At 35.1% G+C, this 27,043-nt stretch overlaps 1 protein-coding gene across 7 annotated transcripts in view; it reads right to left on the reverse strand.

Annotated features, from left to right (window-relative positions):
* Positions 1-27,043, reverse strand: part of LOC118179348 (histone-lysine N-methyltransferase SETD2-like) — a 205,043-nt gene that overhangs the window by 131,388 nt on the left and 46,612 nt on the right. For all 7 annotated transcript variants that reach the window (XM_035348531.2, XM_085808858.1, XM_035348536.2 and 4 more), the window contains one exon: positions 21,701-21,777. In XM_035348531.2, coding sequence (XP_035204422.1) covers positions 21,701-21,777 — 77 coding nt within the window. The remainder of the gene's footprint in view (positions 1-21,700; positions 21,778-27,043) is intronic.

Genomic DNA, 27,043 nt, shown 5'->3' on the forward strand with positions numbered 1-27,043 from the left:
CAGTATAGCTTGAAGAAAACATCAGTATGCCTTTACACGTCGTAGAATGATTGACAAGCTTGAAAAAGGGGGTAGTTTGACGTCTCCCAGGAGTCTAGAACTGATTGTTTCATAAGACTGTTGCAAGAGGTACTGCAGTATGAAATGTTAATAGTTGTCACCCATGGAAAGCAATGGTGACTGATGACCGATATATCACCCTGCATGCAAAAAGAGATCGAAACCAGACAGTGGGTAACACAGTTCAGAAGTTGCACATGGCAACCAGATAACAAGGTGTCCCAGTTTGCTGTGGCCAAATGACTTCATAAAGGTTTCCTATGCACCTGCCCTTGTGAACACAGCATATCACTAGCAGCATACGCAGCACCATTTCCACTGGTGTAGAGAACATAAAGACTGGACACTTCATCAATGTAGTCACGTCCTCTTTATCGACGAGAGTTGTTTCTTCAATCAGTCAAATGATTCTCGGCACAGTTGATATCAAGAGAGGTAGGGACACACTTTCATCCCGCTAACATCGGGAAAACAGACTATTCAGTGGTTCTGGCATGCTTGTATGGAGAAGCGGTGTGATAAAAGGATAAATGGCAGTCCACAATGTCAGAGACTGTTACTATGATAAAGTTACCCTCCCCCATGTGCATTTTCTCCGTTGGTAACAACTTTGTTCATATGGATGATAATGCACAGCAACACAAGCCCCATGCAGTTGAGGAGCTCTTGGAAAGTGAAGATAACCACAGAATGCATTGGCTAGCTCCTCTGCAAACGGTTGTGGGATACTTTTGGAAGATGTCTGATGGCAGGATTTCACCCTCTGGAGAATATAAGACAACTGAAACACATGCTCCTTGAAAAATGGGAACTCTTAACTCAAGAACTGTTAGATAATCTGGTGTTGAGTATCATCAAATGGTGCAATCCAACCACTGCAGTTAGAAGAGGTCATATTCCTTACTATGACTCTTTGATTTGTTGTTCTCTCTCTTTGCCAGACAGTTTCTTGTAACAATGCCTTTCTGTCAATAAAGCCTATACTAATGTATCATATTAATTTTCTGGAGTTATTGTGAAAATTAAAAAGCTGCTTAAGTTTGCACACTAGCATATTTCACTTACCCATTAGAAATTCAAATAAAAACTCATGAATTGAATTTAAAATATATCTATTAACATCAAAATAAAAATTTTTCGACTAAGAGTTGAAGTGAAATTTTTTCATGCATTTTTGTTGCATTATAAAAGTCATTGAAAAGCAGAATAGATATAATTGTGACATATGATAAGGTCAGACAAAGATTCAAAGACTTGAAATGTAAAACTGATTTCCAATAAACAGTTAACAGATTATTGCACATTGATTGTTTCAATCACTAAGCTGCCTTACATTTGATGCCTAGACTCTTCACATCACTACTTTCTGCTTCCAATATGTTGAAAAAATTGTTGCCACATTTCAATGCATAATTAACTTTCAAAAGAATTTTTTAACAATAGTTAAAATCTTTACAAAATGGAAAAACTGTTTAAATATAAATGCATTTAAATGAGTGTAGAACATTTCTTTTGAAGAAATTTGAGTAGTTATTGCTTTGTATGCATACAACACTGATTTAAATTCTTAACACAGTATGATGATGTGAAAGACCAATAAAAAAGGAAGTATAAACCAGGTGGAAATTGCAACCAACTGTAAAATTCTGTTGTTATTAAATGAATTATTTATAGAACCGCTACCATTACCACTTAAAAAAATGGCTATTCATAATTTCAGCTTCCCGCCATCAAACACAGTGCATATTATAAATAATACCATACTTTTCTAAAGCAAGGTTATAAAAAATCAAATGTGAAGTTACTGTTATAAATGTCGTACGACCAATATTCAAGGAGGAAATTTTGGATATAACTGCCAAATTTACTGCATTAACATGCTTCCAACAAATATTTGTCAAATGTCAAAAAGTAATGAAAGAAAAAAAAAAAAAAAAAAAAAATTAAAAAAAAAAAAAAAACAAGCAATACAACATATTTATTACATAAAGCATATAGCAAGTATATTTACAATTTCAGAAGGCTGATAGTGATTTTTGGTGCAAAACCTTCAAGATTATATGCACCGAATACAGGTGTGATACTTTATTATACAGATGATTTACAGGTACATATATTAAAAAACAAGTTTAAAAAAGCACACTGATAAAATCAACAGATATAATAAAGTAATGAAGGTTGACATGTATAATAAAATCCAGATGATTCAACTTCTTAAAATAGATAAAATTCATGAATGATAAACAATTAAAATACATTGAACAGATATTAAAATTATTTCAGAATGAATGATAAAACACAGTACCTCTTGGATATAGGAATGAATATATTGGTATTAAAATCTTGCCCAATGAGATGATGAAGAGTTACCTCAAAACTTTTAAAATATTTCTCACGAATTTTACTAAAATAAGGGCACTCTGTTAAAATGTGACACACGGAGAGTATAGAATTACATCTGCAACAAACAAACATCTACGACAATTAAATCTTCATGCAAACAACGTTGCATGAAGGTTCTCTCTCCGCTTTTAAAAGGTGTGTCATCCGTGAATGACCAGTTCTGAGGCAAGTTAAAAGCATTTCCTCTCTCTGGTTTCTATTTGCTTCCCAAGATTCTACTCTGAACTCTCAGCTTGTTATTAAGCTGAGCATCCCAGAGTAGATGCCACATATATAAGATCTTGTGCTTGATGACAATGTAGACATCTTTACAAGGAATGAGCCGACTGGACATTTCAACAGAAGACTTTGCTATTATGTCTGCCAGCTCGTTATTTTTCATCCCTACATGCTCTGGAACCCAGCAGTAAAGAATGTGAAATCCACGGTTCTTCAAGTTTAACTTCAGAACTTAAACTACTACATGAGTTTGGGTGTGCGAAATGTCTCTAAAGCTTTCAGTATACTGAACGAGTTCATGTATATAATAAACTTTTGCTTGTACAGTCCAGATATGAAGGAAAGTGCTTCATATACAGCCGTCAATTCAAAAGTTAAGACCGAGCAAAAGTTATGCAGATGGATGTCCTTCATATGATTATCAATTGCAAAAGACGCTCCAACATGATTACTTCCTTTAGAGCCGTCCATATATATGGGAATGTACCTGTTGTATTTATGCCTATGCTCAAGAAAAAATAGTCTGTATATGATATCATTAGTATTCATCTTGTTAAGGTGGTGAAAAGCATCAAGAAGTTGGATATTTGCACTCTCCCAGACTGGAATTCCAAAACGTTTTATGGTCTGGATATTTACATCAGACATGCAGTATTTTTTTATCAGTGACTGAGCTCTTATATGGAATGGTGGTACACATAAAGGTCGTGCTGCAAACAGGTGATTGTAGCAGTCATCAAGCACAAGAGGGAGACTAGGATGGTCAGGTATCAATAAAACTGAAATAACGAACAACAGACAATTGCTCCCATCTCAAATGAAGAGATGGTTCGAAGCAGTAGACATACACACTCTGTACTGGAGATGTTCAGAAGGCTCCAGAACTAATTTGTAGAGCCTAATAATGAACAGGATCTAGTTTTAGTAAAACAGACAGATGAGCTAATCCGTAAATTACTCAACCATAATCTATTCTTGAGTGAACCAACGCTGTGTAGACAAGAAGCAGCAAGCTAGGCCCTAACCCCCCCCTGGAGGTACTTGCCAGGACTTTTAAAAGATTAAGCACTTTGAAACACGTTTTCCTCAAATACATTACATGTTGCATGAAGGTTGATTTTGAATCAAACATCACTCCTAGAAACTTCACTTCCCATACAACTGGAATTAATGATCCTTCAAGATGAAGCTCAGGCTCAGGATGGAGAGTTTTCTTTCTGCAAAACTGCATGCAGACAGTCTTCTCTTTTGAAAATATACAGCCCTGCTATTTGACCATTTCTCAATTTAAGAGCAGTTTGCAGCTGTCTCTCTATATATCTCATATCTGAACCTTGACAACTTATTTGGAGATTGTCAACATACAATGATCCCGAAATGGTATGGGAAAGCTCACTCAAAACAGTTTATTCTTAAGATAAAAAGGGTGATGCTAAGCACAGAGCATTGAGGCACACCCTCTTCTTGATAGAAAGTATCTGAAAGTACAGGGCCAATTCTTACCTTAAATGACCTAGCCTTCAAAAAGTTCTGTATAAAAACTGCCAGATTGCCATGGATGCTACTGTCATGCAGGTCACACAAAATGCCATATCTCCATGCCTTATCATAAGTTTTTTGGATGTCAAAATATATTGAAACTAAGTGGTTCCTTTTGACAAAGGCTTTACGAATGGAGGTTTCCAACAGAAGTAAATTATCTACTGTTATTCTTCCTTTATGGAAACTACTCTGCTAAGGCAAGATTACATCTTATTTTTTTTCTTCCAGAAAACAGACCAAGCAGCTATTTACCATTTTTTCAAACAGTTTGCAAATACAGCTTGTTAGAGAAACTGACCAATAGTTCAAGAGATTCTTTGTCTTTTCCTGGCTTAGCTATTGTACAGAGCTAGACGGTTCGATGGCGACTTGCAGGAAAGATGTTTCAACATTTTGTAACTGACACCATCTGGACCCAGGCTAGACCAATGTGTGTCTGACAAGCCTCTCTTTAGCTCAAGCATAGTAAAATCAGCATTATATGGTTCCAAATTAGAAGAGGTTAACATAATGGGAGTTTTCTCTGAGCAACGCTTGACAGAAAGAAATGCTGGTGAATAATTTTTGCCACTGGAAGTGGCAGCAAAAGTCTCACCAATAGTATTCGCATTTTCTTCCGTGTTGCAAATCACTTCTTCATCTTTTTCCAGGATGGAAAGTGACTGGTCTTTATATAATCCACATGCTTTCTTAAATCTTTCCTGTACATGTTTACTTGGCATAGAAGATGTTATTCCAGACACACAGACTATCCATGAATCTCTCCAGCTCCGATGTCTTACTTTTCTTGCATTTGCTTTGGCTTTCTTAAAGGTTATTAGGTTTGTCAAAGTGGGGCACATACAAAAGATTCCTCAAGCCTTTTTTCTGTTGCTTTAGGGTGTCTTGGCATTCATTATTCCACTATGGTTTTGAATATTTTGGTAGCTTATTTGATGACTTTGCGATAAGAGATTTCAGCTGCTTGAAGAATTTTGTTAGTAACCACCTGCACTGCTTCATATATTCACACATTATTCACCAACTGTTGTGTTACTGTGGCATTTGCATTGAAGATATCCCAGCTGGCAACATCAAATATAAATTTTTCTGGTCATTCAATAGAAAAGTTAGTTTCTCTAGCTAGAGACAAGAAGATGGGGAAATGACCACTATTAAAGGTACGATTTCCCACACTGAATCCAAGAAGAGGAAAGAGGGCTAGTAAACAAATGGCAAGATCAAGTGCATGGAATGCTCTCATCGGCTGGTGGAAGTAGGTTTTCTCATCGTTATTAACGAGGTAAAGAAAATTATCATCTATCATTTGCTCTAGGTGTCACTCCTTCCCCACATAGGACTACGACCGTTAAAATCTCCCAAAAGTAGAAAAGGGGCAAGCAGCTGCTCTATGAGGTCATCTATCTGTTGCTGATCTATGTGTTCATTGGGTGGCAAGTAGAGAAAACATATCGTCATTAGCATTCTTATATTTAATTGAATTGCTGTAGCTTGGAGGGGTGTTGACAGTAGGTTTATGTTAGATGGGTAATTAAGTGACAATAAAATAGCTACACCTCCAGAGGCTCGATCATCACTGACAAATTCCTTCCTTACTATAGAGTATCCTTACCCTAAACTTTCCGTTCGTAGGAGTGTTTCCTGTATTGTCAGGCACGCTGGATGATGGATGTTGATTAGTTCTTTTATGTTATCAAGATCATGGAGGTAGCCACGACAGTTCCAGGAAATGAGGGTGGCCATCAAGAATGCTTATTTTTCTGGTGCTCTTTCTTAGATTTGCGGGGAAGCAGATGCTTCAGAACTGCTTCCCCGCAAATCTAAGAAATCCTCTTTTACATCCATCCCTTCTGTGTCTTGTGAGACGAAGTGCAGACTTTATAGAGAGCTATTGCTAGGGTTCCTAATTTTTTATTTTGAGATATTTTTATTTTTAGGTGTTATTTGATGTGGAGGCAGGACAGGTTCTCTTTTATCAGAATTTTCATATCTAGGTTCTTGTTGTTTTGCTTGTGAGCTTTTTGAGAGATTACATACTGTTTGACAAGCTATTGTTCCTGTTGATTTAGTGACACTCGCATAAGAAGTATTTGACCACAGCTGAGAATTCTATACTTATTCCGCATATGAAAAGTTACTCGTAACTTTGATAGTCTGAACTTCTTTTTCGGCTTTCCGCTTAGGGCAGATGTGTGAGAATGCTGCATGTTCACCCTTGCAGTTGATACATAATGGCTGAGCTGTACAATTATTGCTATCATGGCTTTTCCCAGAGCACGGCACACATGGAACTACCATGATAGTAAACTTTATTCTGACCAAAACGCTGGCATTGAAAGCATCGCACAGGGTTAGGAACATAAAATCTCACAGGACAATTTAAATAACTAGCCTAATGCTAGCAGGCAGATTACGCATGTTGAAGGTCAGGATAACGTGTCTAGTGTTAAGCAGCTGACCCTCCTTATGCATCTTGATCCGCCTAGCTCCACACACAATTTGTGAAGCAAGTTTCTGCACAAATTCCTCTTCTGAAAGACAAAAGATAAAATTCAAAGATAATGCCACAACAACTATTTATGGTCTTGTGTGCAGACTCAGATATATCTACTTGTCCTGTTTTCGTAAGCACAAGAAGAGAAGCAGATTGTATAGACAAAATGGTTCCAATAAGAACATCTCCAGATCGTAAACATTTCATATTTTTTGGCTCACCAACACTAGCTGTTATATATTTATGTATCAGAAATGGCAGCCCTTTTTTTTCAGCTCACCAGAAGAGTTGCTCATTAGTACAAATTCCTTGGGTTTCCCTACATCAGCTTCGATTAGGCCCCCATTCTATACAAAGGGCTGTCTGGCATAATGTTCCTAATGTACACTAAACACCTACAGGTAAGGTGAATTTGAAACCACAAGAAATAAGCAATGAGACGCACTGTGAGTCCCTCCCCCCTTTTTTTGGTAAAAGAAACTATGCAGGGATTTCTCTCTCACAATTTGGAATAAATGCAGATATCAAATCTATATACAGCACCTGGCCACCTGGCTTAAGGAAGTACCTCTGTCCCTCCTTATTTAATTTATTTTTCAGACTCACCATTGCACCCTTGCTTGGTCAAGAATTGGCGTTTGTTGGTTTGGGCGGGATTTAATCAGCTCTTTATCCAATTGGGATGTTTTAACAATTTAACCGACTCCCTGAATTTAAAGACGGGATCTTTTACTAATACTATATATTTGGTGGCAGTTTGGGATCTTATCTACTTATTTAATATTTACCTTACATGGGAATAACCATTTAAAATCTTTATTTTAAATGTTCAAATAGCAGAAGAGTAATGGGCAACATTGCCTAAACTCTTTTCCTTCTCTTAATAAGAAGGACGTGCCACCATTGTTGTTGCTCATTCGTACAAAGTGTGGTATGTTGGATAATTCTTCGTTTACTGGGATACCTCATATTTGTACAATATTAAGGTCTGCATTGGTCCTTGCTTTTTTTAGAGGGGTATTATCTGATTTATACATTTTAAAAGAAAAAATGATTCAGACCGGCAGCATCACCCACCACAGAGTCCAGCAAGACGACACAGATTCCTGCACCAAGTTAACTAGGTCTATACACAAACTGAAGACCCAAAGTCAACTTTCCCTAAAGCAAAAACTTTCAAAAGCTTATTTCCCAAGCCACTGATCCAAAGGACAAGTGACCACCCGATTGACACTAGCGGTGACAGCCAATCCTCTCATTTCAAGTTCCTCTCATTTATAATAAGTTCCTCTCATTTCAACCTGAAGCAGAGGCCAAAACAGTGTGTTGGGGACAGTACTTTGCTCCCCTAATAACAACACCCTCCTTTCCAGCCTTACAGGTCACAATGCACGGCAAAGGCGATTTTCTCTCAATGAGAAATTAGAAACAAAGGGATGTCATAACTTCTCATTTTGAGCCCTAAACTCTGCCTAAACCCACAAGGGAAATTTCACCAATAGGGTTATCCCTGTTACATATTTCCTATGCCATTCGGCTAGAGGGCGCTGTGATGTTCCAGTAGCTAGTGGCAGGTGGGTACTTGTACGTTCCAATAGTTAGTGGCAGGCTAGATTCTAAAGGTGTAGTACGTGGAAGGCAAAGATGCCTAATAATGTATCTGTATCTTCAGTTATTTCAAACTTTTACATATTCTTGTAAATAAATTTTATTAGTATTTTCGAAAGCCTCTTTGATGCACCTTTAGACACATAGAACTATTAGATGCAAAATTGGTGCATCTTGTCCGTGAATGTGGAATATCTGTAGTAATTAGTCATTACTGGATTATAATTCTGAGAAGCTTGGATCTTCAGGCACCCTTTTGGATATGTAACATTTCTGCATACTGGACTGCGAAGGTAAGATCTTTTGAACTTACAAATTCTAGTGTTAACATGGATAGGCTTTCGAAAATAATTGAAAAAAGAAGTCATGTTCGTGCTAGTGTTACTAAATTAGTTATAATCGAGCACAGAAGCTCAATGAAGCTGCCGAAGGCTTAAGTTCATTATCAGAATTACTGGAATTATTACAGACGAAGGAGCAGATTTTGAAAAGACATGACTTGGAGATGGAAGCAATTATAGACAAGGCGGAAAAATTTAAAAGTGAATTAAAAGGTTTGGAAGAATATGATGATAAAACATTGTCTGCTAAGATTAAAGAGCAAATATAAGAATTAGCAGCAGAAAATGTTCACCGGACGTCTTTAGTTCGTAACACATCTAGCGTTTCGGAAAACACCGTTACAGCTCTAAATTACCAAAGTTAGAAATTCCACGATTCTCTGGTGATTATAGCAAATTTTTGGAATTCTCAAACTGTTTTGATAGTGCAATCGGTTAAAATAATTCATTTACAAAAATTGAAAAATTTCAGTATTTAAAATTCTTTCTTTTTGGTCCTGCATATAATGTTTTTGTGGGTTTTGAATTAAATGAGAAAAACTGTGTTTCATTTCTTGAGCTTTTAAAACAACGATATGGTAGAACTGATCTTATTATTAAGCTTAGAACCCGTGAGAAGTTCATGTAACGTTAAAGGTTTGCATAAATTATACAATGAAATAGAAGTTAATATAAGAAATTTTCGTTCATTAAATCTGAGGGTTCACATGGGCATTTATTGAATCCAATATTATTGAAGTTGCTACCCCAAGATTTGGTGTTAGATTTTCACTGGAAACGAAACAGGGAAGTGAATTGCAAGGTTTCAGAAATTATTATGTTTTTGAGGAATGAAGTGGAATCTAGGGAAATTTTCGAAACTGTAATTAGTCCTCCCAAAAGTTACGAAACAAAACAATCCTTTTCTCAAAATTATCAAAGTGGCCAAACTTATAAAAAAAAACTATTCAAAGCCTAAAAATATATCAACCGCTCCAGCGTTAAATACACAAATAAAAAATTTTTTCTATTCTGTGCCGATTCCGTAAGTTGCAAAAAGTTGGATGTAGAACAAAAATTAAATAAGTTTATGATTGAAGGTGATGCTGGTGTTGTTTTAAAAAATATCACGTCTCATGAATGTAAGGCAAAAATATCGTGTAAAAATTGTTTAAGAAAATTTTATCATGAGTCAGTTTGTAGAAAAAATAACCTTGTTAATGCTACGACGAGAGGTTGTGAGAAGCAAGCGGAAAGCGAAACTGGTTTGAATGACTCACAATATAAATCTAATAAAAACGGCAAAAATATTTCTGTCTCATACTAATATATATACCAAAAATAAGCCCTTTTTACAAACATAAACAGTTTTAGCTTGTTCGGATAAAAAATCGGTCTTAACTAAGGTTATTTTAGATCATGGCAGGTATTGCAGTTTTATTTTCTTCTCGGTTAATTACGGAATTAAAACTAAAGCCAATTCGCTACGAAAGGTTAGCTATTTTTGCTTTCGGAGACAAAACAGCACAGGAGAAAGAATACGGTGTCGTTTCATTGATGTAGCGCAATAGGAATCAATGTTTGAAATCGTACGAGTTAGAAGCTGTCATAATGGATTATATATCTAATTTATCACTAAAGATTTTTGATGTATCTATTCACAATGCATTGAAGGAAGAGGTTTACCTTTGACTGATTCATAATCTGGCGACTGTCAGATGGAAATACTTATGGGATTTATTTTGGGATATTGTTTATGATGAGAAAGTAAAGTTAAATGAAAACATTACTGCACTAAATTCTTGTTTTGGCTGGTGACTAGCAGGAGTGGAAGGAAGTAATAAATTGAGTAATAATTGTGAAAATATATGTTTAGTCATGGACTCTGCTTCCATTTTGTGCAATTTGAGAATTGAGAAAATTTTGGGAAATAGAAGAATTTCAGTCAGACAAACAAAATTTTTCTGAAGAGGGCAATCGATTGATCGAAAATTTGAAAATTCTCTGGAATTTAATGGAGAAAAGGTACGTTTGCAGATTGACGTGGAAGGAAAACATGGGACGCGCAATTGGGTTAAATTCTAATTATGATGTTGTGAAAAAGCATTTTGACTCGTTAAAGTGCAAACTAAGTAAAAATCAAGAAATATATAAGTATAAACAAATTATATCGGATCAATTAGAATTTCAGATTGTGGGAAAATGTGTTAATGAAGATAAAAATTCAGGATATTATATGCCCCACAGAGTGGTAATTAGGGATGACAAGGAAACAACTTGAGTTAGAATTGTTTATGACTGTAGTAGTAAAAGCAACTGAAAATAATAAATGTCTAAATAAGTCTCTAGAATCCGGAGTAAATCTTTATGCAAATTTATTGGACATAAATCTTAAATTTCGAGGAAACTCAAGTTGCATTTTGCGGATATTTAGATAAAGCTTTCCTTATGATAGAGATAACTAAGGAAGATATGAAATATCTTAAATTTTTGTGGTTTCCCGAAGAGGTAAGTGATTCAACCGAAACACTTCATTTAAATCGGCTCCCATTTGGTTTAACAACTTCGCCATTTTCCTTGGCTTGTGTTTTGAAATTTCACATTAAGAAATTTAAGGAACATCATCCAAAATGTTATGACATATTAAATTCCTTTTCTTATGTTGATGATCTGTGTTATGGAGCCAATACCGCTCAGGATGCATATCATTGGACCTCTACTTCAATAGAGATATTGAAGGCAGCGAGATTTCATTTGAGGAAATTAAAAACTAATTGTCCGGAATTGTATAAACTTTGGAATGAAAACGAATATGAGGAAAATACTGATTTTGGGCAAGGGACAGGTTTCTTGGGATTGAAGTGGGATCCGACTGATGATAAAATTAAATTAGATTTAAGAGATGTTAGGAATTCCATTGATGTTAGAATTCCTATGCAACATGTTTTGAGAGTTATTTCAAAGATACTTGATGCATGTGGACTGATTTGTAATCACTGTGAAAATTCTTCTACAAGAGATGTGAGAACGTGGTCTACAATGGGATGAAGATTTGCTAAGTGACTTACAAAATAAATGGAGAACCTGGTGTTCTGAAGTTTGTGAACTTAAATCAGTATCTATTGACAGAAAGTTTTTTGAGAGCGCAGAAATAAATGAAGTTTCTCTTCATGTGTTTAGTGACGCCAGTCCCAAGGCATATGGGGTTATTGCATTCCTAAGGTATGTGAATTGCAGTGGCCAAATTAAAGTGAGCTTTACAATGTCAAAAAGTAAAGTTGCTCCTTTAAAAACTTTGACTCTTGCAAGATTAGAGCTAATGGCAGCACTCCTCGCTGCACGTTTAGGAAATTATTTACAAGGTCTTTTTCCTGATTTCGCGAAACAAATTTTCTTCTGGAGCGACTCTCAAACTGTCCTTAATTGGTTGAAAAGATCTTCTAAACAATGGAAACCATTTGTCACCAACAGAGTGGCTCAAGTGCAATCGCTGACTCTACCAGAGCGTTGGAACCATTGCAATGGCTCCGACAGTCCCAAGACCTTACTACTAGAGAAGAATCGGCTAGGAGGATCCTTACAAGTTCTCTGTGGTGGTCAGATCTTGTTTGGTTGTCTAGACCGCTTCACTCATTGCCTATTCAAGAATACGTCATCTTGATGATATCTGTGGCGAAGGCATCATACTGAAAGAGCGACGGACTGTGTCGCTTAATTTCATGGTAACCAGTTTAGGTGATGGAAACCTACCTATGCCGTTACTGGACGTTAATAACTTCAGCAAAGTAGGTAGACTACTGTGTATTAATGCGTGGATTAAAAGGTTTGTGCACAATTATAAACCTAATTTTACAAAACTACATGGACCTATACGTGCTTCAGAACTTGAGCCAGCTTTGCATTTTTAGATCAAAGCTACTCAATTAAAACATTATGGTACAGAGGTTTCCTAGCTTCTTTCTAAAGGAACTATCGATAAAAGTTAACGAATATTTAATTTGAATCCTGAACTTAATAACTTACTTTGTTTAAATGTTTGCAGTTCTCAAGTAACGATATGAGAGCCAAACATCTTTGGCTTCTTCCATTTAATGATAAATTTGCTGAGCTACTCCTCTGTGATTTTCATGCTAAAATGGGCCATTTGGGTGTTGATGCAATGTTAACAGATTTAAGAGAACAATTCTGGATTGTAAAAGGTCGTCAATTTGTGAAAAAAGTGTTAAAAAACTGTCTGACTTGTAGATAATTCAAAGCGAAACATGGAATGCAGGTGATTGCCCCTTTACCGTCTGATAGAATTCAAGAGCATAAACCATTTGATGTATGCGGTCTGGATTTTGCCAGACCATTTTTTGTTCATGATTTTAATTCAAAGTGTTATTTACTTATATTCAGTTGTGCAGTGGTGGAATCAGATAGATAATTATCAAGTTAAAAATTTGTTTGCTTCTAAAGGTATAATTTGGAATTTTATAGTTGAAGAAAGTTCATGGTGGGGAGGTTTCTGGGAAAGACAGATAACAAACGGTTAAAACTTGGTTAAAGAAAATTGTTGGACGATCCTCTCTTTCTTTGAAAGAATTGGAAACTGTTTGTTCAGAAATTGAAACCATGGTTAATTCCAGGCCTAATACGTATCTGTACAATGAACCCTCAGAACCCTTTCTATTCATCCCATTTCATTTTCTCATTGGTCTTTACCTGTAATTAAACATAAAAATGAAAATTTAAATGTTAATAGACATTCTTTGCTAAAGAAATATAAATATCAACAAACGCTTTTGAATCATTTTCGGAACAGGGGGAGAAATGAGTATTTACTTAATCCGAGATCAGCTTATATTTCTCCACAACCAGGTAAAATAGCTTCACTTAAAGTGAATGATATTGTTTTGATGAATGATGAGCGTTATCCCAGAAATGTGTGGATGATGGGTAAAATATTTTAGAGCTATATCCAGGAAGAGACAGACACATTTGTTCTCTTCTTATTTAAATTTCTAAAGGAAAAATGAAATGCTCAGTACAACTTGTGTATAATTTGGAAATTAATCCTTAATTGTGTTAGTTTAATTGAGTTATAAGCCTGTTAATGTTCTATCGGTGTATTAATGATAGTTTAATTGTACTTGTATGTAAAGCAGAATATTTGAATAAGTTATTCAGAAGTTAATCATATAATCTGATTTTGTATATCAAGTGATTGTGAACAATTTTGATGCTTTGTAAATGATGTAATATTCTATTTGTGATTATATATATATATATAATTTCAAATGGTTCTTGAATGTAAATTTTGTTACAAATTAATGGTAAGTGAACTCATGCGAGTTCAGGTGGGGAGTGTTACACATTTCCCGCACCATTCGGCTAGAGGGCGCTGTGACATTCCAGTAGCCAGTGGCAGGCAGGTATGTGTATGTTTCAATAGTTAGTGGCAGGCTGGATTCTAAAGGTGTAGTACGTGGAAGGCAGAGATGCCTAATAATGTATCTGTATCTTCAGTTATTTTAAATTCTTACATATTCTTGTAAATAAATCTAATTAGTATTTTTGAATGCTTCTTTAGACACACAGAACCATTAGATGAAAAAGGGCAGAACCATTAGATGAAGGGCTAGAGTACCTAATGATTGCCACACATATACTCCAAAACATGATCCCCTCAGGGAACAATTTCAGAGGGAAGCACTGAAAAGTTCACAGCATTTGTGGCAATATATGCTTTGCCATACACTCCAAACCACACAAAAACTTGTAAGTGGTCAATGCACAAATCTTCTTTTTACAATTTTAAAAATGCGCATGTAAGACACATTTTAAGAATTAACCAGTCTACATGCAATATTCAAAAATTTAAAAGACAAATGAAAATACTTATTGTAAATTATATGCATAAGTTGGAAATTTTCATTTTATTACTGAATTAAAAAAAAACCACTAAAGCAACTAATATATTTTTAAGCGAATATTTTAAATCACAGATAATAACATGAAGGGAAAATCAGAATCCCTAAATCATATACAGTACAAAGTCCGAGATCCAGACTCGCGGCACTTTGGCGATTCTGGATTTGGAAATTTTTCAGATATTAAATCATCAATTTCAATCTAGTAAGACAGCATGTAGAAATTATAAAAGTAAAAACATGAAATCTTGATTTATCAAATAATGCAGCATTTATGATCTAAAAAGTATCAAGATTTACACCCAAAAAAAAGTATAAACTGATAAAGGGCACTAGGCACTCCCTGAAGGTAAGGGAATGTCAATGGCTGAAACATGTATTCCATATATCGTTGGGTCATCATCTTGGACTGAATACGAACTACAAGTGGCCTGGAAATGTACAATTGCACCCGAAACCATGATGCCGCTCTGTCACATGGTAGGGGCGTTCCACAATTGCTGCTGGATTCGAACTGTCTTCACATTGATGCCCCCCCACACAGAGACTATCATTAGAGAAACGAAAGCATGACTCATCTGAGAACATGACCTTGTGCCATTATGCCACTCACATCGTTCGAGCACTGTGCCATTGCAGACATTGGCATCTATATTGTGGGGTCATTGGCTGTCTTGTTAATAAATGCTACAAGTGCAGACCAATCGATGGCAAAATGGTTCGGGTCGATATGGTAACATCCAGGGAGTCTTGAACATGCTGCAGAATTGAGGTAAAAGTGGCTTGCGGGTGCATCACACCGCTTGTCATTGGATATGTGGATCTACTCGTGCTTCATATCACTCTGCCCACATTGGCACCCCTCCAACTTTTCAAATTTCATTGTTCCAACTATCGTTGCCACAGCCGATGATGCGTTCAGGTGTGTGTTAGCCGAGATTTGCCATGTGGACAAACCTGCCCTTCTTAGTCCAATCACCATGCCCATCGTAAAATCATCTATCTGCTGGAACTGTATCCTTTAACAATAACCTGGCATTCTCTGCTATTACACGACCTCTGAGACAAGAATAAATTTTCTATGATAATTTCCCTGACAGAAGTAATGGCATGAAAACTGAACATTCTGCAGTTTCTTCAATATGTGGTGGACAGCTGAACATTTCACATCATTTGCATAACTTGGTGACGTGCGTCTACCCTGAAATTTGCATAATTTTTGGCCCACTCTTTCTTGCTGTTGCATTTTCAATGTCAGGTAGTGTACTTAGTCTATTTCTTGCACATGCTTAAGGCTTACGTGAGTCTGGAATAAATAAATTTCCACATAGAAAGTTCCATGTTCAAGGCTTTTCGAGGGGCGGTGCTAAATATCTTATTGCTTGATGCAGTCTTAGGGTCCTAAATTCTGCTACCAAGTACCTCTCTAAGTTCTAAATGTTTGGGTCCCCGTGCTGTCCCCAAATTCTAAGACTTTTGTCATCCCTTATTTTTGTTGTTTCGTGCTTCCCTAAATTCTGCCACCTGGTGCGGCAATATGAGCCCTGGCACTAGTTCTGGGTTTATGTGAACAACAACTCAGTTATTCTTAATTCAAATAGCACGAAATGTAATCTATTAGCTTACGAGTATCATTAAAGAAATCTACGCTGCTGGCCACCCTAAATGCAACACCCTGAAGGAAGCGTGCAAAAAACATGAAATTTACAACACGCATTAGCGGAAGTGAGATGTGCAAATGATTAGAATTTCAGTGCAGACGCACATCACGCTCGCCTGTGACGCCACTTCAAAGCATTATTTAAGGCTTGGAGTTTTTCACGATTTCAAGTTCAGCAATTGTAGTTTTCTTGTGGTTTTTTTTTTTTTTTTTTTTTTTTTTTTCTTTTTTTCCAAAAAACGATCAATTATGCTTTGTAGTAAACAGTGATCATCGTTTGATCAAGTATCCGAGTTCGACAGAGGAAGGATAGTGGCCTATCGAGAGTGTGGATTATCTTTCAGGGAAATCGGTAGTCGTGTTGGACGAAACCAAACAACTGTAATGCAGATATGTGACCATTGGATGCAGGAGGGTACAATGGACCGACATGTTCAATCGCATCCACCTCAGTGCACCACTTTATTAAGCTAGGCTAAAATTATACTTTACTGATTCCAAGGAATTTCAAATAAAGCAGCAGATTGCCATGTTCCTTAACTTTCTGGTGTCATCCAACTTATTACTTTTTGCAGGCTGTTTTTATTACAACAGTTTTATGAAAATTAAAGTTTGAATTTTCGATTATGTTGAAAAGAGTTTCTAATTCTGGAGCTGCCAAAGGATTTACAAAGTGAAATTATGTTTTGATGTCCATTGAACAAAAAGTGGAATGGCTACAAAAAATGGATAAAGGTTCTCAAAATTATACGAAGAGTATAGCATTGGAAAGTCAACTGTGTATGACTTAAAGAAACAGAAAAAGGAAATATTTTAAAAATATTTTTGTGATTCTGACACCCTCGCAATGAATAACAGAAAAATTGTTCATTGTGTTAGAAGTGACGATCATGACAAAGTGTTGATTGAATGTGTCAGACAGCATTGCAGCGAAGACGTGACACAATACTGATGGCTCAAGTCAAAATATTTCATGAAGAAATGAAATTAAAACTCAGTGCATGTATTTGACAGGTTGGCTCTCCAAATTAAAAAATTGCCATGGTATAGTCAATTAAATCTTTCAGGTGAAAAAGTTCCAGCTTATACTGAAGCTGCTGAACTATTTACAGATGAATCCATTGAACTCATTAATAGTGAAAAGTTATCTCCAGAACAAATTTACAACACTGGTGAAACTGGTCTTTTCTAGAAATATGTTATAAGGTATCTCTCTCGCCTTCCTAGCATGTTTTCGTGGTGTTGTGGCCTGCATGCTGGGCACATATTCCAGAGGGCCGTGGTTTGATTCCTGGCAAAGACGTTGCTCATTTTTCATCTTGCCTGCTTCCCAAAAAAACCTAATCTCTCTACAGTGGCGCCTGAACTAAAAGGGTGGTGGATGATGATTCTCCACACCCAGCACCCAGGATTTCGCAATTGGGTCCCATAAAAATCCTAGTCGCCCTTTAAAAGGGTGAGAATCTAAGGTATTTCTCCCGCCTTCCTAGCCTGCCTTCGTGGTGTGCTGGTCTGCAAGCTGGAAGTGTATTCCAGAGGTACGTGATTCGATTCTCATGAAGGCATTGCACATTTTTCAAATCTCCTGCTTCCAAACAATCCTAATGTCTCTACAATGTACTGGGAAACTTAACAACCTGTACAGAAAAGGCTGCAACCAAGTGTCAAAGATTCCAAAGTGAAACTAACAATTTTAGCGTGCCCAAATGCTGCAGGAATGGACAACTGCAAACTTTTTGTAATCAGAAAAAATACACAAGCTCGAGCATTTAAAGGAGTAAAGATATTCCCCCTTATATATCGTGAAAATAAAAGAGCATAGATGACACAGGCACTAATAAATGATTGGTTTGAAAATCATTTCATAGCCTTGTTTGGTTTAACTGATGTTGCAGAAACTGTCCTGATTGTAGGCAACCGTTTGGCTCAGAAAGACAGATAATGCACTTGTATTATTCTTTCCTCCAAAGTGTACGTCCAGCATTCAGCCTATGGATATTGTAATGCTGAAATGCAAATATAAAGTAGCATTTTTAAAATCTATGTTAAATTTCTTGAATAATTGTAAGAATGTTCAAGAATTTTTGAAATATTTTAGCATAAAATCTGCTGTGTGTAGCATCGCAAGATTGTTGGGGGGGGGGGGGGATTTTCTTCAGATATTTTAAAAAATGCTTGGTAAAATTTATGGCAAGCTACCATATTTCATGAGGATGATGAATATAATAGCCACAAATTTGAAGGTTTTCAGATATTGCAAACCAAAGGTGAAATTTTCCTATTAATGGATTTTGTAAAGAAATGTGGAGAAGCGATAAAGATGATCTAACAGAAGCTTTTCATTGCGATGACTATGCCCCAATCATACATCAACAGACGGCAAAATCTATAGTATGATTCTAGACTCGGAAAATACCATTACCAATAGTGAAGAAACTGACAGATAGGATATTGAAAAAAAAAAAAAAAATTTCGACCAACGAGTTAGTCAGAATTCTCGACACAGCAATTACAGGGTTTGAACAAAATGTAACTTTGTAACTGAACAAGAAACCGTGTCTGTGTATGGAAGTAAAGAGAAAATATTAGCACAAAAAAAAAAAAAAAAAAAAAAAAAAAAAAAAACAAAGCATCTCAGTTTAAATTGAAAGAAATGTTTAATAAAGTAAACAAATAATTAAGCCTTTTTTAAAAAAAAGATTGCCACCCTTTATATCATAAATGATTCATTATTTCATAAAACAGGATTTCCATATTTTTAATTTTATAATTTCTACATGCCATCTTACTATATTTAATTTGATGATTTAATATGTGGGAAAATCCCAAATTCGGAATTGCTGAAGTCCCAACAAATCTGGATCTCGGACTTTGTACTGTAGTATGATGCACATTAATTCTACAGCAAAGGCAACAGCAGTTTCTGAAAGCATTTTTAATAATTAAAACATTTTAACAGCTAATTTTTTTTTCCATAGCAGAATTCGTAACATAGCATTTTAAAAAAGTTATTTTGAATTGTTCCTAATGGAAACTAGGAGGTTTTGTTCCATTAAAAATTGAACAAAACAGCATTCAGATTTTATACAATCTATTTCATCTTCTTTTGTGAAGCAATTTGATATTACAGTAATTACATAAATTTTATTACAGTAATTTCTTTCAGAAAATACATGCTGTGTAGTCAACTGTTCTGTCGTGCAACAGAGAAGTCTTTGTTGCATAGAATGCAATGTGCATGACTTAAGAGAAATTTTAAGAGCCTTCATGCATGGAAAATCTGAAGACTTACAGTCTAAATTTCTCTTAATAATTTTAGCCTCTTATTCGGAAGCGGCATAACTCACAAATTTAACATACTTTCAGTTTAATCACAGCTCATAACAAATACATAGTATATTTTCTCCAAACAATCTTAAAGAATGGAACTAAACAATCTGCAGCATCCCTCAATGCAGTGTTTGATTGGGAAGATTAACAATTGGAATTTGCACATCTATGATTGGCTACACCTTAAGAAAAAGTGTCAATTTATCATGTCATATATGATGTCTAGATCATTTTGTGAATCACTGGATGAAAAATTATTTGTTTTACATATTTTTTCTTTGCACCCCTTTTTTTTTAAATCTATAGTTTTAAGTTTACAGTCTTTACAGTCTTTTTCATAGGTCACAGTTTTTAACGAATTCCTATTGAAACAATATAGAATGTGTAGCAATCTCTGGCTTTACAACACATGAATTGGTCTACATAATGAAAAATGTCATGCTTCTCATGGACACGTGCATGGGGCTCTTGCTATGATACTTAAATGGTAACCTCAGAAGAAATCAATAAGGAACAAATTGAGTAATCATGCAGGTCAAAAAGAAAACGAAAAAAGCTTTTTTACCCTACCATATCCATGCTTAAAAATAAAAATGACTCATTCTGCACAACTAATTTCCACAAACACCAAACCTATCCTCTGCACTTGCAGTATGACAAGAGACCCAAAAATAACTGGAATGGTACCTGTAGTATGAGGTTGCACAGCTATGGTGCTATGGGAGGACCTCTCCAGAGTCAGTAGGTCAAGTGGCATCAATTGTTAATGAAGTGTGTGATTTTTCAAACAGTTCTGTATGTATCTAGAGTACACTTGTGACACAAAGAAATGGCAGATTCTCATCAACAACGTGCTGCTGTGAAGTTCTGCAGCTGAAACTAATGTGATGATGCAAACAGCTTACAAAAGAAATGCTCTAAGCAAAACACAAGTGTACAAATGTTTTTCCTGGTTTGAAAGAGGGAAAATGGCTACTGTAGATGACATCTGTTCCAATCTTCCTTCAAGGGGGCGAACCATGGACAACATCACCAAAATCCATGAACTCAACAAGGAAGATCAACACAGAACAATCGACCAATTCGAAGACTTATTGGGTTATCTTGGAGCTCCATTCAGTGCATTTTGCATGATGATTTGGGAATGCGATGAGCAGCTGCTAAGTTTGTACCCAGACGTCTCACCAGAGAGCAAAGAAGCCGTCTAATAGAAGCCTGTCATGAAATGAAGGATGCAGTCACAGACAATCCCAAAAGTTAACATTCAAGTCAATGGAAGTCACCAGGCTGACCTCGTGTTTAAAAGCTTGTCAGGCTAAACCGAATTTGAAGACAATGCTGAATTTTTTTTCCCATTTCGACATCAAAGGGATTGTATACTCAATTCATCCCTCAAAACTAGACAGCCAACCAACAATTCTATTTGAAGGTGCTAAAATGACTGCAGAAGTGTGGTGCAACATCCGGCCTTGTGGAATTCTGGCGAGTGCATTATGACAACATTCCAGCACACTCAGCACTCAATTTTCGTTAGTTCTAGGCCTCAACCCAGACGACTACCTTGACCCAAGGGCCCTGTTTGACAGATTCGGCTCCAGTGGACTTCTTCCTGTTCTGTTGGAGAAATGGGAATTGAAAAGGCAAGCCTTTTGCTGATATCGATGAAGCTAAGCACAATGTCATGACAGAGCCAGTAGGTATCAAAAAGGTTTAATTTGCAAAGTGCTTCCATCAATGGAATAAATGCTTGGACAATGCATTGGTATCAATGGAGAGTAATTTGAAGGTAATTAAAGTCGTATTTGAAAAAAAGTTGCATTTAAAAAAATAAGAAAAAGTCCATGGGAGGAAATTTCAGAAATCTTTGGGTCTCCGCTCATATATATTCCTTTATAAAAATTTTGCTTTTGCCTTTCTGATCTACATTTATAGTTTAAGCCCTTTTAAATTTCCCCTTTAACAAATTTTAATGATTCAAACATAGTTAAACATAACACTAAATCTACATGATGTTGGTCTAAAAATAAGAAACTTTTGAGTATAAAAAAGATTTTCCAAGAACTTTACAGCTCAGTAATTTACGCACACCCATCCAACAGCTCAAAGAATATTTTTTCTTCTTTTTTTAATTGCAAGAGATTTTATTACTTACATAGGAACATTTTCAAGAAGCTTTAGCCCCCATCCTTTTTTGTCCGTTTTAAATGGCTCTGCTTTAACATACTGTCTCTGTTAAAAGAAAACATTACAATAAAATTAAACTTAAAAAATATAAACATTATATTAACAATAAGTTTTGCATTATAATAGGTAATATTTAAAAAAGGGGGTGAGTAAAAAAGTAATCAACAGTCTACATGCTAATGTATTTACTCACATTATACAATTAGGCAAAAATTAAACTCAGACTTTTCAAAGAAAACATACACTTTGTAAAAGGAAATGAAACACTTTGCAAGGAATAGGAAAAGATACAGTGCGTATGGCCCTCAAATTCACACATTTTTATATAAAAATAGTCAATCTAAGGTTCATTTTTAGATAACTTGAAGTCAAACTAATATGCTTCAATACATTACACAACACAGGGGTAGCCAAACCATGGCTCGCAAGCCACGTGTGGCTCTCACAGGCGAGTGCTGCAACTCTCATGCATACAAAATATATATATGAAATATGGTAAACTAAAATTACTCAATGTCCAAAAGAAAGAAATTTATTTCATTTCCTTTTATAAAGTTATTAGTAAGCTTAAACTGATTAATGTCCAAGCAAAAATTATTTTAGTTTTTGACAGGTTAAAAAAATTAAGGTTATTCAAAAACATAAAAAAAGAAATAAAACTATTATACTGATTCTATTAAATTATTTTATAAGAAAATCTTTAAACGTTAATTTCACTTATGAACGCTTTACAGGAAAGTTCTGCCGAATTTCTGATTCAATAGTAGTAGCCGTAGAAATGAAACTGGGGTGGCACAAACAATAAACAGATTATATTAGAATAAAATTAATATCACACAGAATGATACAAGTTTAAAAAAATTTAGAAGACTTATTTAATAACTTCAGACGAATGGTAATATATTTAACAGAGAAAACCTTTTTAATTAACAACGAACTTATTTATTTAGCATTCTAAACATTACAAAAAGAATAACATTCCATGCATTATCATGCTCAAAGCAATATATAAAAAACATCACTGTTGCCACAAAAAATCTACACTATAACGAACATATTAATTTATTGTCTATTAACTGAGTTCGTGCATGTTCCTTAACATTTAACTTATTTACTTTATTACTTAGAGAAAACCGATGCATATTCTGAGAATTTTGAATATTCCGAGACAATTGCATGGGAAAAACGCTTACTATGAAAAAATTAAAAAGAAGACATTTTTAATTAATTGCATAGCTAATTTTGCTCTTGCTAAGAGCTGTTTCGTAAATTATGCTTTATAGCAATATGCCTTATTTATCAGATTCATAATATTGTATAAGTTGCCAAAATGAAACTCTATAATATGACAGGGAAAAATGGAATATTTTAATGTTATTTTTTATATATAATTTCAATATATTACCATTATTTTAATGAAATTTATCAATGTTATGATGTTTTAAAAAAAACTGGGTCGAAAAATTGTCAGATCTCAGAATTAAAAATTTTCTATAGAAACTGATCCTAAAATCGCCAAAATGTTGACAAGTCACCAAATTTAGAGCTGTTTAATAAAAGAATTCACATTCAAAAAGCGAAAAGTTGTTTAAGAGTTCTTTATTAGAAAAAAGGAATTTCAAAATGCTTATGTTTCACTTCTTGCTTAGAAACTTGAGTATCCCATCATTTTTATTAGAAATAGAAACAAATTATAACCCATGAACCCATTCAAAAGATAACCATATATGTCAGTGAATCGCCAAAAATATTCCTCCAAAATGCTAATTCACACTCAAAATGGCAGTCATAAAAACAGACAGAAATTTCAGATGATTAAAATTAAGGACCTTCTACTGGTTTTGGCCAAAATTAAGGACTTTTAAGGACCAAAAATCAATTCCAAAAAATTTAAGGACTTTTAAGGACTCTTAAGGACCGTACGAACCCTGTAACATTGGTTTAGCACCCTCCAGATGCTGCACCCAGAGACAGGTGTTTCCCTTGCCACCCTCTAGCTATGCCCCATGCAGATCTAAAGGCATTATGCAGATCAGCCTTTTTTTAAATGATACTGGAGCAGTTTATTCTTTTATTTAAGGATTTAATATCTGCTGGATCACAATCTAGAATATTTAGGTTATGGATATCAAATGGAAGTAAATTTGGTGAGAGTATAACCAATTCATCACTCTCAAAGATATAAGCAAGAGAACATAAATTTATGACAGCTTTAGCATCGCATAAAACAGTCATCAGAAGAAAGAATGTCTTTTTCAATACTTTTCATCACATTTGCTTTACAATGCCAACTAACCTCTCCATTTGCTCCACCAGGCAGCATAAGGAGCATTAAAATGACATTCTATTTCCTGCAGGATGCTATGATTAAGAATTTAATTCCAATCAATGGCATTTAGGGCATTAGAAGCACCAAGTTCAGACCGTTATCACCAAAATATAATACTGGGTCTTCTTCTTCCAGAAATGAATCTTTTGAGAACTTGAAAAAATTACTCTGTGGATGTAGCTGTCACCAACTCTAAATGGACTGCTCGGTTGACAACACGAAAAACATAGCCATGCTTTAATTTCCATTTCAGAAACAATGGACCAGATAACTACGACTCCAAACACAGTTGAATCACGTATTCTGTTTTCTGGAAGTGGAGCTATAGGTGAATTCAAATGATTTCCTTTGAGTCTTTTACAGATCATATATTTTGAGATCACTCATTGATAGTTTTTCGGTCACTAATTATCCAATACCATTCTCTTAAGATATTTAACTAAATTTGTGTATCAGCATGAACATTTCTTTTAGGTTCCATCACTGAGTCTCTAAATGACAGAATGGTGCAAAGGCAAATGGACAGAGTTTAAAATCTTGAGTGTCTGTGTCATTTACCAATTTTTTACTAATGCGGAGGATTCCTTAATCATCTCTGTAAACATTCAATGATTTTTAATTTTCTATGTGCATCACATAAGGTTTTATCTTGTACAAGCTTAATTATTTTCTTCTCAGCTTTACAGTATTCATCATAATACAATTCTCCAGTTTTTCTATTAGTACTCCTGGTTTTACAATAAAAAAAATCTTTTCATCGAAGTAACCATTCGATCTAAGTGGAGAAGTACCTGTAGTATCCCTTCCTTCCATGACATTCACAACAGTTATTGTCTTCTACGGAAGAACTACACCATATACATACAGAGGTCTGATTAGAAAAACATGGTTGAAGCAATTTTGGTTCTCCCTTTTTCACAATACAATGAATTTTTCGGACTTTCATATCATAAGTCAAATTGCTTGAAGGCGAATTAGTTGGATTACCTTCCAGCCACAAAGGACCCTCCCATCATTTAGATGTCACTAGCTGTTGGAAAGCTTAGCCTCTAAATGAGAGTTCAGCCAGATAAATTTCACCAGGCACATATTGCCAATATTCAAGAGATGTTAGATTTCTGATTTCTTTTGCATGAATGCTTGCACAAATACTTACCATACTTCTTCATTTTGCATCCAAGCTAAGACTGCTGTCGAATCAGTACAGAAATTAAGGCTCAAGTCACTACGATAAGAATAATTGAGTCTTTAAATTGCAGAAACACACAAATCTTGTTCCAATAAGTACTGCAATCAACTCTAAATATGGTATGGCCTTTGTTGGAGTTACTAGAGATCTTGCTTCTAAAAGACTATCTTCTACCATATCCTCTTTTCCACTTACAGCAGCCACATATGTAAATACAGCAGCAGCATATGCATGTTGGCTAGCACCACAAAAAATGTGAATGCTAACGTGTTTTTCTTTGGAAGAAATATTGAACCAACATGATATGCTGACCTTTTCCAACAGAGGCAAGTCTTTAAACTATGAAACTCATTTTCAGAGTCAGCATCAAATTTTGAATCTTAAGAAATTCTCTGTTTGCATGTTTCTGCTTTGGGACTAACAAAGCAGGACACGCAAATCCTACAAGATCAAATATTTTATGTGGTATCAACAAAATTTATCTTTTAGTAATGTCACTGAGCTAGTAATGCTTTAACCAATCTAATTTTCGGAACAGTCTCTCATCTTTGATTCCAATATATTCCCAATACTGTTGATGTCAGGGGATCCTTTTCCCTTGCATACTGCCATGCTCTTAAATAAAATTTTCCTTCTGTCATAATAGTTTTCCCGTTTTCTATGAATTTTAAAAGTTCCTTTTCATTGTAAACACTTATTACTACATTATCAATGAATAAACTGTTTCTCAGTTTGTTTATCAGTGATGCATCATAGTTTGGATTTTGCAAATATTTTCTCAGATAAAAATCTGTGACTGGTCCAAAAAAGTATCGACTGGTGATTACAACAAAAACCACTTTAGTATGATGGAATATTATTAAAATACCATATTTAGACCACCATAGGAAACAAAAGAAATTTCAATCAACCTTCCAGATACTAATCTGTCCCAAAACTTTCTCAATGTCAGCAGGAATTCCATATTTTCTTTTTCTAAATCTCAGGAGAAAATTCGGGATAAGCTCAAAAAGCTTTGCACCACAATCCACTCATTGATTTAAAGAAGACATTGACTTCTCTACCTTGCAAAAGAATTGAAGACAGGCCTAACTTTTTTTTTTTTTTTTTTGTTCCATATTGTTTCATCACCCATCTATGAGGTAGGTAACAACCTATGACTTCTTCTGGTGGTACACGGCCTATTCTAATATTTTGTCATATTTCACATACAAGTTTCAGAGCAGCCTTTTCCCCCCCATTTTTTTTCTAATCTTCTTAATGCTAAATCTTTATGCCAAAGTAATGGAAGATACTCTCAGGGCAATGCAACTTCATAGCATTCTCATTCGCAGTTACCAATTTCAAAAAATTCATTTTCTTATTAAATCTTCTAACTTTGATTTCTTCTGTGTGGAATCGGTAATCCCAGTCACATCTCAGTTCCATAAATCTGAAATGGAAGTGATCAATAGTGATGTCACTTGCGCAGCTAAATCTTTATTACTCGAAGATGATAATTTGCCCATTAATGCCCAACTGAAATATGTTTCTGTTGGAAGGCAGCTGCTAGAAAGTTTAACTTGTTTACCAGCAAAAATATTTGCAGCAATTTTGTGTCCTAACAATATTTCAGTTGGTCCTGGTTGACAATCGGTATCAATAATCTCAATATTTAGACCATACATCTTTTTTTTCATCTATGAACCTTGTTTTATGAAACTAACATTACTACAGATTACTGGCCGATCTAAAACTTCAAAATTTTCAGCATTAACTTCCATTTAGATTTCCTATTTCAACTCTATATTGTG

Source organism: Stegodyphus dumicola, chromosome X2 (assembly GCF_044657685.1).
Source record: "Stegodyphus dumicola isolate Sdum_Otavi_A_Nest chromosome X2, ASM4465768v1".
In the NCBI taxonomy this organism is placed as follows: domain Eukaryota; kingdom Metazoa; phylum Arthropoda; class Arachnida; order Araneae; family Eresidae; genus Stegodyphus; species Stegodyphus dumicola.